Source organism: Gekko japonicus, unplaced genomic scaffold (genome assembly GCF_001447785.1).
Source record: "Gekko japonicus isolate JY-2015 unplaced genomic scaffold, Gekko_japonicus_V1.1 scaffold242, whole genome shotgun sequence".
In the NCBI taxonomy this organism is placed as follows: Eukaryota; Metazoa; Chordata; class Lepidosauria; order Squamata; family Gekkonidae; genus Gekko; species Gekko japonicus.
The window spans coordinates 225,179-237,343 of record NW_015159717.1 but is presented as its reverse complement, the minus strand read 5'-3'; the positions used below and the strand labels follow the sequence as shown (position 1 = coordinate 237,343).

Sequence of the window (12,165 nt, the reverse complement as noted above, 5' to 3'; positions counted from 1 at the left end):
CATTTGATCTATAAATCTTTCTGCTTTTGGAACAGAGTCAATTTTATATTTTTTATCCTGGTAATTAAAACTCAGCCCTTCCGGGAATAGCCATCTATACGGTGTTCCCTTTTTTGCAGGGTAAGCATCCTGTATAATTTCCTCTGTTTTCTTCCTTCAAATGGAATGTCTTTCAATATTTTAATCTCTTCATTCTTGATTTTTAAGGATTTCCCCATTGTTGACTTTAGCACCAGTTCTCTGGTTGATCGTTTCATGAATTTTAAGTAAGTTTCCCCTGGAAGTTTATTTTTCTTTATAAAATCCGGATAAGTCCTGTATGCCACATCCATTTCCTTAATTAAGTCTTCTTGTTTATAATCCATTAGTGGGGCCAAGGCAATCACCAAGAGTTCCTTTAAGTCCTCATTCTTATCTTCAGGTATTCCATGGAAACGTAGAACATACGTGGATCTTTCCAGCTGGAGCTGTATTATGAGGATCTCTCCTTCTCTGCTTCATCCACTCTTTTATTAATACTCTCAGTCTGTTTGTCCATCTTTTTCAACGTTTTCTCAGTTGCTGAGGTTTTCTTATCCATCTGCTTTAGTTGTTTTTGTACATTATCTAGCTTAGTGTTGAGAGTAGTCATCTGATCCATTAGAGCGTGCAGTGCACTTGCTAACAACGAAGAGAAGTCTGTAGATGCTTCCTGGTTCTAGGAGGGAGTCGTTGGTATGTTATTTCCGGTCACCAGTTTTTTCTCTGACCCTCTCCATCCTCTCCCAGCCATAATATCAACAAGAAGTAAGTTTTCCAAAACAAAGCAAAAGTATGCGTTTTAATTCCGCTTTGCATATTTTAGAGCTTTTGCGTTCGCTTAACTTCTTATACGCTTGGTTTGGCTCAAAGTCTTTTTATTTTCAATTTAAAACCGATTTTACAGTTTACTCATATGGGGGGCCTTGAAATCTTCTCCCCCTGCGCTTCAAACTTAGGCGCTTCCAATTACTACCAAGGCTTCATTCGCTTATTTTCACCTGAGCTTTGCTTAACTCATAGTTTGTAGCCTTGGAGGTCTTTTGGAAGTCTTTTTAGAAGTTTGATTGTGCTTGCTTGCTCCGGCAGTCGTCTCTGGGCGCCATGCTGGCTCCGCGGTGATGGTACCTATCGGGGAAGAAGGTGAGCCTCAATTCCTTGGGCGTCCCCTTTCACTTGTGGTAACACCCCAAGACATCCTACTTGTTTCCATTGCTTACTATGGGAGGAAAATTCAAAGAATCCAGTAGTACACAAGAGCAACCACTGGCCATATGCCTCCAAATTGCAAACAGAATCAACAAGCGCAATGGAACCAATGTCAAACCAGAAAATCCAAGCCAAACTGACCATGTGTTTTTAAAATACCTAAATCCTCACCTACAGTTAACTTATTAAAACCTAACCAGACATTTTCTTCAGAACCTGCTGCAAGAATTACATTTTTTAAAAACCATCGGGAATCTCAAAACTCCAAACTACTCCACCCCTACAAAAAGCCACAGGAATATCTTTAAAACAACTATAGAAGAACTGTAAAACTGAAAGCAGAAGAATGCAAAAAAACAATTTCCCCCAAACCACAAACCCTTTAACAATTACAAATCTTTTAGAACCAGGAAAAATGCAAAGCAATTCTAAAACAAGCCAAGAGAACAGCATAAAAACAATGCAATACAAAATCAAGGAAAGCTATTTTTTAAAGAATTAAAAAGAAAGGGCATCCTCCCCTCCTAACTATAACCCCCCCCCGGGGGGGGGAAACACCCAGAAAAACCTGAAATGTCAATTTAAAACAAATACATTAGAAAAACAATTCTGAGGGTGTCTAGAAGGCAGGCACAGAACAAGAAGGTCTTCTCAGGCAGGCAGCACTCTAAGACAGAGACCAGAAAGCAACAACAAAAGTGGCAACAGCACTGCAGTCCAGTTGCAGTCCTTTTATCCTCTTTGCTCATGCTCAGAGAACCATGGAAAGATAACAGAATCATCATTATGCTCCCCCTTAAGTTCTGGAGAGCTGACTCCCTTACCCCTCCCTCCTGTGGCCTGGGAAACCTGTGAACATGAAGAAAAAAAATAAGAAAAACAGCCTTGGGAGCCTTAAAATGGCAGCCCCAAATATTCCCGTATATATGCAAGTATTTCCATTTTTTTGACACCCAGTTAACTGGTATCCCTCAAAATCCTAAACACTGTCTGTATACCCCGCAAAAAACTGGTTAAGGAATTTTTAGGTATATATTCAGACCAGACATATTTGAGTGCATATCCCTAGAGGTATTCATAGATGTTATTAATGTAGGATTGCAGTACAGGAAATATACAGAACTTCATGACTGTATGTTGGAATAAAATAATTTTCATAAATAATAAAAATAAACAATATTTTATTTCTTTCTGGCTTGAATTGATAAGTAATAAAAACCTGAAATGGCCACAATTTTTGCTGAGGAAGAAGACTGAATATAATTGCATTTTCAGTGTGTAATCAACATTTAATATTCCTTGAGGCTCCTTTTCAAAAAATTGTTTGTCAAACAATTTTTAATTTTGAACAAACATAAAACCCAACTGTTCTGAGATTTTTTAAAAGCCAAATATTTTAATAATCATAACAAAATTTCATTTTTAGATGGGAAAAGGTCAAGATTTGGTCAGACTTTTTGAGCAGTCCTGACTCAGTAGTATGTGTATGGTGCAGGTTCAAGGATAATATATTATATTACATGTTCAGTATTGATGTTCTGTGCCTAGAGACAGCAGGACAGGGAGGAGACCAGTAAGCTAGATTGAAGCAAGCAAGCACACAAAAAATCCTGCATCCTGCATACCTGGCCTGGTTGTAATTCTTTGGGTTGCTTCAGGGTAAACTGAAGTATTTGGGAAAATAAAAGCTGCACCTCCTGGAGACAAGAAGACAACAATAGCAATAAGGATAATTTTGCATTGGCTATTATTACCTGGAGCAAAGCTTATGAATAAATAAATTGGAGTTGGACTATGATGGAGAGCATGATCTCCCTGACAAGTATTCAATGAGATAAAAGTCAGTTTCAGATTAATACATAGGCAGAAAATCAACCACATCCAAATAGGAGAAGCTGTACTAACTTTTCCACAGATTTCATATTAGGTCTGCCAGGCACATCAGGTACACCAATTATTTCCCCCACCCTGCATAACCCTACATGTGTTGTGTAGTGGTTTACCATATGCTTGCTATTCTGGGGCAAACTGAGGCAGCTGGGTGAGTCTTGTATGATAGAGGACGAGGCCTTTCTTTACCTATTTTTCAACTAGCATACAAGTGTTTATTTCTGTAAAGTCTGAACTCAAGCTTAACCCTTTTTGACATCTATTTGTGGAAATACAAGTTCTTTAATTTGCAGCATCCAGATAGTGTCCTTACTGTTACCTTTCACATACATACAGACACTTTGGTGCGTATGAAAACAGTGAGGATTAATAAAGAAAAAAAAGCCTGTATCGTTGAAACACTAAGCTGAAGTCATTAGCCTCATGGTTCTTTGGATTCCACTCAAGGCTCGTTTCCCATGTTATTTTAAAACGTCATGGGTTGGATTACGTTTAAACATCACAAACATCATAATTTGCTTGTGGCATGAAAACCTTGTAATCCTTGTGTTCTTTTGCTGCCTCTCTTCTTCCACCTCCTTGAACATAGTAAAGATGGAAGAAACTTTAGCTAGTCTTTGATCTAACCACAGTCTTTTGAGATGTGCAAATTCAGACAATTTGACAAACTTGTGTTTTTCTGTCCACAAACCAGAATTGTAAACCAGGATTTATTTAGAATTCTAGTTTGTACAAGAAACAAACACCAAATGATTCAAGAGCCAGAATCCAGATATTACGACGATGTCTGGTTATATCAAAGACTTACTTAACAAACTAGTCTTTAAACTTAGAATGGCATGCAAGGAGAAGGAAGGAGGATTTCAGGCTCAGTCGCATCATGAAAAATTGTACTTCTTGACATTTAGTTTTAAGATGCATGAAAATATAGTGAGGATACGTATGTCAGTTTCTGAGGGGACTTTTGTGTACAGCAAAATATGAAAGTATGAGCTCAAGTTATTTAATGTTGTACTAAATACATGTGTATAAAACACACCATTGATTTACCAGAGAGAAAATCTAAGTGAGTTTCTAAAAGGTGCCCAGAGTTAGGATTAATTTTTTTGTTTCTTATATAGCTGTTATTTCTGGTCACTGTAAGTCATGAAAACCCTCAGGCATGATAATGAGATATCTCAAACTTTCATTTAGTCAGATTACAGATATTTATATAAATCTATATTTTCTTCTGATTCACAAATTCAAGAAGTTTATTTTAGTTGCCTTACCTACAGCCCAAATTTAATCAAGGAAAAAACCCAATAAAATGTTTCTTTAAAAAAAATGATTGAATCCTCTGAACTGCTGCAAGTGAATTGGCTTGAAGAAATATGGCAGCAGAGTCTTTCCCTGGTAGGGGCTTTGTCTCAATATGTAATACCAGCCCCCAAGGTGGCATACAAGACCTCTGCATGAAACAGAGAAGTGGCAAGAAGAGTAGTAGTAAGGGACTTGTGCTTCCTTACCCCATGGCTCTGATTTTGTACAATGGCAGGAAGACCTAAGGTGAAATATGCAGTTCCCCTTACATAGGCAGAAATTTCACCTTGCTTAGGAAGATAAGCATGAGTCTCTTGAGATTCCTTCTCACTGCTTGCTGTTTGATCCTTGTTCCTATCACAATGGTACAAACATGGCATGGGAGTGGGTAAGAATCCCCTGTAGCAACCTTCTAAGGCAACCTGTGAGATTCAGGAGGATCTACTTGGCACAGAGCTAAAGCTAGGCAGTTCTGCCAAATACAAAAACTGAAGTAGCTGTAGTGGCTCAAGTTGTACTATAACTACTATGTCAAATCCATTAAAAAACCAGACCTGAACTGGACAATTAGATACATTCAGGCAGATCCCTACATTTCTGCTTTTCTTGGAAACAGACTGAGTAGACAAGTGGGCAAAAGAGACTTCTTTTGCCTCAGCTTCATTTCACATCTCTGTCCCCGAGATAGTCTCTCTCAGTGGTCCACTAAAGACAAAATTAGCCCTTTGCCATTGTTACAATTTTGGTGGTCAAACTATATGTAAAGGAAGATCGCACCAACCATGTTCCTCTCAGATATGCATGGTACATGCAAATAAGTACCCTAACCGCGCCCCCTCCCCCTGGCTTTCTAATCACATGTATCAAAGCTAGAAAATATGTACATTGACCTATTCATGTAGCAGGAAGATCATAGGCAGCACAATCTCCCCTTACATGCAGATTAAGCACCATGACTGTAATAACTGAAAAGGGCATTATGCATGCTGGTCAATGTGAACAGAGGAGTACGCTGTCCCTGCACGCCACCTACATATGACTGCTGGCTCATGGGCCTGGAGACTATGTACCCATATGGTTGGGTACATTTGAAAAAGCAGCAAATGCCCTCTCCTGTTCTATGTGTATTGACTTCAACATGTATAGAGCCAGTTTGACAGCCAGTTTGGTATAGTGGTTAAGTGTGCGGATTCTAATCTGGGAGAACTGGGTTTGATTCCCCACTCCTCCACTTGCAACTGGCTGGATGACCTTGGGCAAGCCGTAGTTCTGATAAGAGCTGTTCTTGAAAAAGAGCAGTTTCTGTCAGAGCTCTCTCAGCCCCACCTACCTCACAGGGTGTCTGTTGTGGGAAGGGAAAGGGAAAGGAGTTTGTAATCCGCTCTGAGACTCCTTTGGGTAGTAAAGGGTGGGGTATAAATCTAATCTCTTCTTCTTCTAATGCTGTTGAGGGCTAAGGGATGAGGCTAAGCTTGAATCTTATTCCATGGTACACAAGAAGTTTTTTCTTAATGTTATGTGGGTAAGTGTTCATAGTAATGAAGAAAAGATGAGAAGCAATGGAGGTGAAATTTTATTGATGTTTGTGCCTGCAAGTGTGTACGTATAGGGGAAGTTAGGAAACACATTCTTTGTCTGGGGGTCAATATTTCTTTCCAGGTGACTGATGTAAAGTGCTGCCCATGTAAAGCACATGGATTTACTTGCAGCTTGCATGTTGCTCTGAATGGCCTCACTTGGGTATGGAGTGTGTGTATGAAAATTTCCCTTAGTTACTATAGTAATATTAAAGCTCTGTCTTCCTTTCTTAATTTACAGTTATCATGTAAAAAATATGGCCTATAGATAGGGGAGCAGTGACAGCATTACCTGTATTTCTAGCATGCATTAACCGTGGAGAGTTTTGTAAGGCCTTATCAACATCATCTGAAGTCAAATGTGGAAGAGGAGCTACAAAACAAAAAGCAACACCAAAATTTTAAAAAGAGATATCCAAAATTATCTTAATAAGCATGTGATTTTATTCTAAGAGCCTTGTTTAGAGGCAATTCTAACATTATTCCGCTCTGTGTGGGGCTGGGTTTATGATACCACTGCTAGCAGGGAGTTAATTTAATGCAGAGGGAAATATCCTGAAAATTAGTAAGGCTAATGAAAAGACAATGTCATGTTGGTGTTGCATTGCCTGATTTTTAAAAATAGAATTTCTTCTTTTACTCATTTGATCTTTTACTCATTTACTCAACATTTTCTGTATGCTTCAAGAGACTAATTTACTCGTTTCCCCTTTATTTTCAAATGCTGCCTACAAGTTTCAGTTTATTTATCCTTAGTGGGCTCTTTACCTGAAAGTCTACAAATCCCATTTCTATGGGAGTCTTATAAAATGCCCCTTTGTGCTGTACTGAAAACATATATTTAATCATGCCTGGCATTTCTTTATAAATCAATACGTCTATCATCTAATTTGGAATGATCTTTTCAGTAATGGAAAGCGGGAAAAATCATGTGACCAGAAAAAACATTACTACAAATTTTCATGTAAATGATATTCATAAAATCTAGCATAGCATTTGAAGTATCAGAGGGGCAAAATATAGTGGACACAACCTTTTTTAAAAAATAGGTTAGTTCTTACTTTCTCTGAGGTAGTGTAGGTGTGAGAGAAGAATGTCTGCATTGTAACTTGGTGTGAGCCTTTGGAAGTCATCTTTGGTCATTTTACACAATTCTTTCCCATCAATATTTTGGAACAACAAGATGTCCACATCTGGGAGGCCATATTCTTTGATGGCCCATTCCAACCACTGGCGTACATGGTCTGTACTCCATAATGTGGGATCTGTTGGAAAAGGAGAAAGTTTTATTATGGAGAATTAGCTTTTTCCTAGCAAGCATGCTAAAATAATACTGAATAGTATTAATTATTCTGCTTCAGGAATTAATCCTAGATTAATCCATCATCTTTGCCTGCATTATTCTTGCTATCAAAGAAGGAATGTGGTTAAGGATCCAGCTAATACCCATGTTACAATATGTGTTTTGTTCATCCCTGTTTGGATAGTTGTTCAAAAGCTGTCTAACAAGCCAAAAAAGGTTTTTCCCACAAAGTGCCTCTATTTTCCAAGAATATTTTTCAGTTTAATAGTATAAGAATAAACTCCATTCCCATCAGCTTTTAAAATCAGATACATTGATGGACCAAATTGGTCCAAAGTCAGTGATTTGTGCAGTGGCACTTGGTATATGCCTCGCTGAACACTGACATGTACAACGACTGGGAGTGTGGGCACCTGGCTGTGTTCTTTTAATGATGTCAGTTCACTTGCAGCCTATCTTTACAGGAAGAACAGCCCCTTTGTTATCTTTCTGTGTATGTGAATTTATCTTTTTATTCAGGTGAAAAATTTTAATATGGAAACCAAGGTCTATGCAGTGCACTAGCTCAGATGGGAATTATAAATCTTGCCTTCTCCCTCTTGTTTTGCTTTGCCACATCATCCTGCTTGCTGCAATTGCCCTGTATAAGTGAAAACATCTGGCAGTCAGACAGCAGGGCTTTATTCAATTATTTCTTGTGCAGCTCGGCAAACAGCTGTTTTTGCATACAGACCTCTTCCTCTCAGAAGAACTATTGCATTCATTTCCAAATATATTTCTTAAAAGAGATGTGGATGGGAGAAAGCTATTTATAATTACTTATAGTTCCAAGACTGGAAAAAAGGTAGCTATGGTAAATCCACTCATCCCCTGTTGCTTTAGAGGCCCATAGGGCTGTTTGTGAATGCATATCCATTCAGTAAAGCAGTTTTGCTATAGTTTAAAAACCATTGCATGAATACATGTGGAAGATTATGCAACAATTGTCTAGCTTGACAAATAACTGACAGAACTGCAGGTTGCAGTTTTAGCCACAATTACTGTTCTTGCAGATCTTTGCCACTGTATAACTGTAGGAACATTAAGCGATACAGCAGAAACAGAAATATTTTATATTCAGTAATTTTGGAACACTGGGAATAAAAGTAAATGCTTCCATTCTGTTAATAATTAGCCTCATATAGATGACCAGTAGTGCAAAGTAAGTATAAAACAATATTACTGATTTCATTTTTTTTTACCAAGGTAGCATGTTTACAATTCCATAACTGCATAAATGAGAGGAACTGATTATTCCATCTGAAGAATAATAGCATGATTACCCTAGGTAATATATCAGCAGTGATCAACCAAAGTACTGACCATTATTTGATGTTCTAGGTCAGGAATTAATATTGTAGGTGGAATAAAACAGGTTGCATATATGGAGCCATTCCTTTATTGCTGTTGTTATGTGTGCATATTTCATCTTGAAAATACACGTGCATTTTATTTTGCACTTTATACTGCACTTTATTTTGCTCCGGGACTAACAGCCATGCCCCCCCCCCCCGCGTTATCCGGCCCGTATGACCGGGGCCAAAGTATACCAAAAATACATGGTTATAAATACTTTATTGACAGATAAATCCTCTCAGGTAATGGTATATCCATACCTCATAGTAACATGTCAAACTCCTCAAAGGTTTTATTTTCTAGGATTCTCTGGGATATTCTGTTCATCAGTTTTTGAATTTCTCAATCATGGCATTGCTTGACTATATCATGGCATTGCCTAATGATCAAAATATATCTGGAAGTTCATAAACTTCATTGTGCTACAGGCATCTACCTTGGACTGTGCTTGTTCTTTGCAGATCACCACACAGTTAGATGCTGTAGCCATTCTATTATAGTCCTCTTGAAAGATCTCTTTTTTTAGCAGAATGGTATATCTCTGAACCAGAATTTATTGGTAAAAAAGTGTCTGAGGATGTAATCCTAAACATACTTACTACGACTCATTAAATTCAGTGAAATTTAGTTCTCAGCATACCTATTTAGGATTACACTGTAACTAGCACAAAAGTGTAGGAATGCTGACCCACTATCTAGCGTGTTTCCCCTTTATCCACATTGGTGCTGCCACACCAATGCTACCACTCTGGAATGCAAGTTTACTTGAATTTCATACTCCAACACTATTTGCTCTAGAAAAGATCTTCAGTATTTCTCTGTATTATTTTTCAATGTCATCTTGTCAACCACCTGAAGTACACAGTGGATAGTGTAGGTGCATATCCACAGCATAAAATCCCTAGTCTATGTATTAGTGTATTCAACAAATGTATACATTGTTGAACCTCCCTCATTTGTATTTAAAGGCCAGACTATTCTAAAATTAGCTCATAAGGCATCTTTGTGTAAAACACTACCAAGAAGCTTGATTGCGTTTGAATATTGTATACGACTTCTAAAATAAAAGCTGCTGTCCCAGTAGTATACATATAGTTTATATGTATCTTGTAGGTACCTTTAGGAGGGCCATGAAAGAAATGGAAGTTCCTGCCTTCTCCCTCTGCCACAATGTTTGGATCTGTCTACTTTCAACAAAATGTCAGGAACAAACCCTATATATTGGCTAATTCATACATGACTTTACATGACTTGATTACTGATGATATGACACTGGCAGCAGAATGTGGGAGCTAATTCATCTAAAAAGTAGGAGGCACTGTCTAACCAAAAGTTAAGAACTTCGAATACCATTGCTTTCAAAGGAAGAGAATTAAGTGTGTACTTGAGGCTCCTATTAAATCAGAGCTTAGCTTAACGGTTTAAGTCCATATTTAGTGATGGGGCAGATCTTATTAAATATCTATTTACAAAAAAGAAAGATCTCACCTGCTGGAACGATAACTCTCCGCTCATTGGTGGTCATGTTTGGTGGTGGGATATGTTTTTCTTCCATATAGCCTCCATAGTTCATTCCAGCATTTTCTGAGTTGCTGGCCATCTTTCCTCCTTTTGCCACACTGCAGTTGTCAGGGGAATTCCTAAGGAAACAATTTAGGTTTTCCTGGATAATATGCCACAACTTAAAATGTTTCAGTAAACAGAACTCATTTTGCAAGAGGATTTTTGGCATGGCTTTCATTTCAAAATCCCAGTCTTTCACATAAACCTGTTTCTGGTCTTGTTGCTGGTTCTAAAAATGCATGCCAGGTTCTCAACTGTGTTCATGAAAATCTGAAATACTGGATTCCAGATGGACAGCTTTGTTAATCTGTTGCAGCAAATATAATCAGGAGTCCTGTGGCACCTTAAAAATGAGCAACAAGATATTCCAGCATAATTTATCATGGATTAGAGCCCTCATGTTCAGATTCAATGGCCTTCTGGCAGAATAAAATTTTGTTAGTCTTTAAAGGTACTGAATGACTTCTGACATATTGGAGGATCTGACTCTGCAGAGGGGTGGGAGAATGTATAGAGATTATGGAAATAGAGACTTAACTTTTTGGTTTCAAACTGACATCAGGTCATCACATGGCAATACTCTAGCATTCACCCCAACCTCTATGGAAAATTTAATGGGCAGAGATAGATTGGCCCTCCCTTTTGAAAACAGGGGTGATGTCCTAAATCAGAAACGTGGTTGTTTTCTGACCCGTTAACAACCCTAAATCACACTCCAAATTGAAGATTTAATTATAGTTTTCTTCCACTTTCTGTTCACAAATATTCAGATAGGCACAAACAGTGTGAGGGTAGTTCAAAGGGTCCTTTAGTGTTATGATTCAAAATACCAAGGGGTGATTCAGATATCACACAGATTAATTATAGCATTGTGAGCCAGTACAGTGTAGTAGTTTGAATGTCAGACTAGACCCAGGATCAGATCCCCATTTAGCCATGAAGCTTATTAGGTGATTTTGGGTCAGTTGCTTTCTCTTAATCTAACTGCCTCAAAGAGTTCATAAGGAACAAAGTGAAGAAAAAGAGAACCATGTACGTTTCAATTCCTTGGAAGAATATCAGGATAAAAATGAAATGGAGAGATAGATCTGTAGCAATAAAACATGTCGATCATTCAAACTCTGAGAATGGTGTTATATATTTTGAGTTTTTAGCCACATACTTAAACTGAAAGCCATAAAAATTATCAGCTTCATCCATACATTATACATGACTTTTCCAAGTAAAAGAGTAATAGTATAAGGAAGGTTCAAGGTTTTATGATACGAAGTTGTTCAGGGTGGTGAAAACCAGTGAGGATTGTGAGGCACTCCAAAGGGATCTGTCAAGGATGGGCAAATGGGCGTCAACATGGCAAATGGGGTTCAATGTGGCCAAGTGCAAGGTGGCCAAGTGCAAGGTGATGCACATTGGAGCCAAAAATCCTAAATATAAATATATATCCTAAAAATAAATCCTAAATATAAATATATCCTAAATATAAATACACACTGATGGGGTCTAAACTGGCAGAGACTGATCAAGAGAGAGATCTTGGAGTTGTAGTACATAACTCACTGAAAATGTCGAGACAGTGTGTGACTGCAATATAAAAGGCCAATGCTATGCTGGGGATTATTAGGAAGGGTATTGAAAACAGATCAGCCAGATGAAAAAGAGATGAAAAACTATAGACCGATATCTTTATTGAATGTTGACTATAAAATATTCGCCTCCATATTGGCACAGAGACTTAAAAAAATTATGGTGAAGATCATAAATGCAGACCAATCGGGATTCCTTCCCAAAAGACAAATGAAAAATAACCTGAGAATTTTGATGAATGTTTTAGAGTATTATGAAGCCCATTGTGAAAAACAGATGGCTATAATATTCTGGGATGCAGATGTTTATGACAGAAGTGCTTCA

General features: G+C 37.9%; 1 protein-coding gene across 3 annotated transcripts in view; it reads right to left on the bottom strand.

Moving 5' to 3' along the window:
* The window catches only part of ERG (v-ets avian erythroblastosis virus E26 oncogene homolog), an 87,885-nt gene that overhangs the window by 17,528 nt on the left and 58,192 nt on the right, over positions 1-12,165 (bottom strand). The window contains exons 3-6 of one of the 3 annotated variants that reach the window (XM_015418044.1): positions 10,183-10,334; positions 7,058-7,261; positions 6,289-6,369; positions 2,853-2,924 (exon numbers count right to left, since the gene is read on the bottom strand). In XM_015418044.1, coding sequence (XP_015273530.1) covers positions 2,853-2,924; positions 6,289-6,369; positions 7,058-7,261; positions 10,183-10,334 — 509 coding nt within the window. The remainder of the gene's footprint in view (positions 1-2,852; positions 2,925-6,288; positions 6,370-7,057; positions 7,262-10,182; positions 10,335-12,165) is intronic. The other 2 variants (XM_015418114.1, XM_015418187.1) reach the window with 2 other exon arrangements.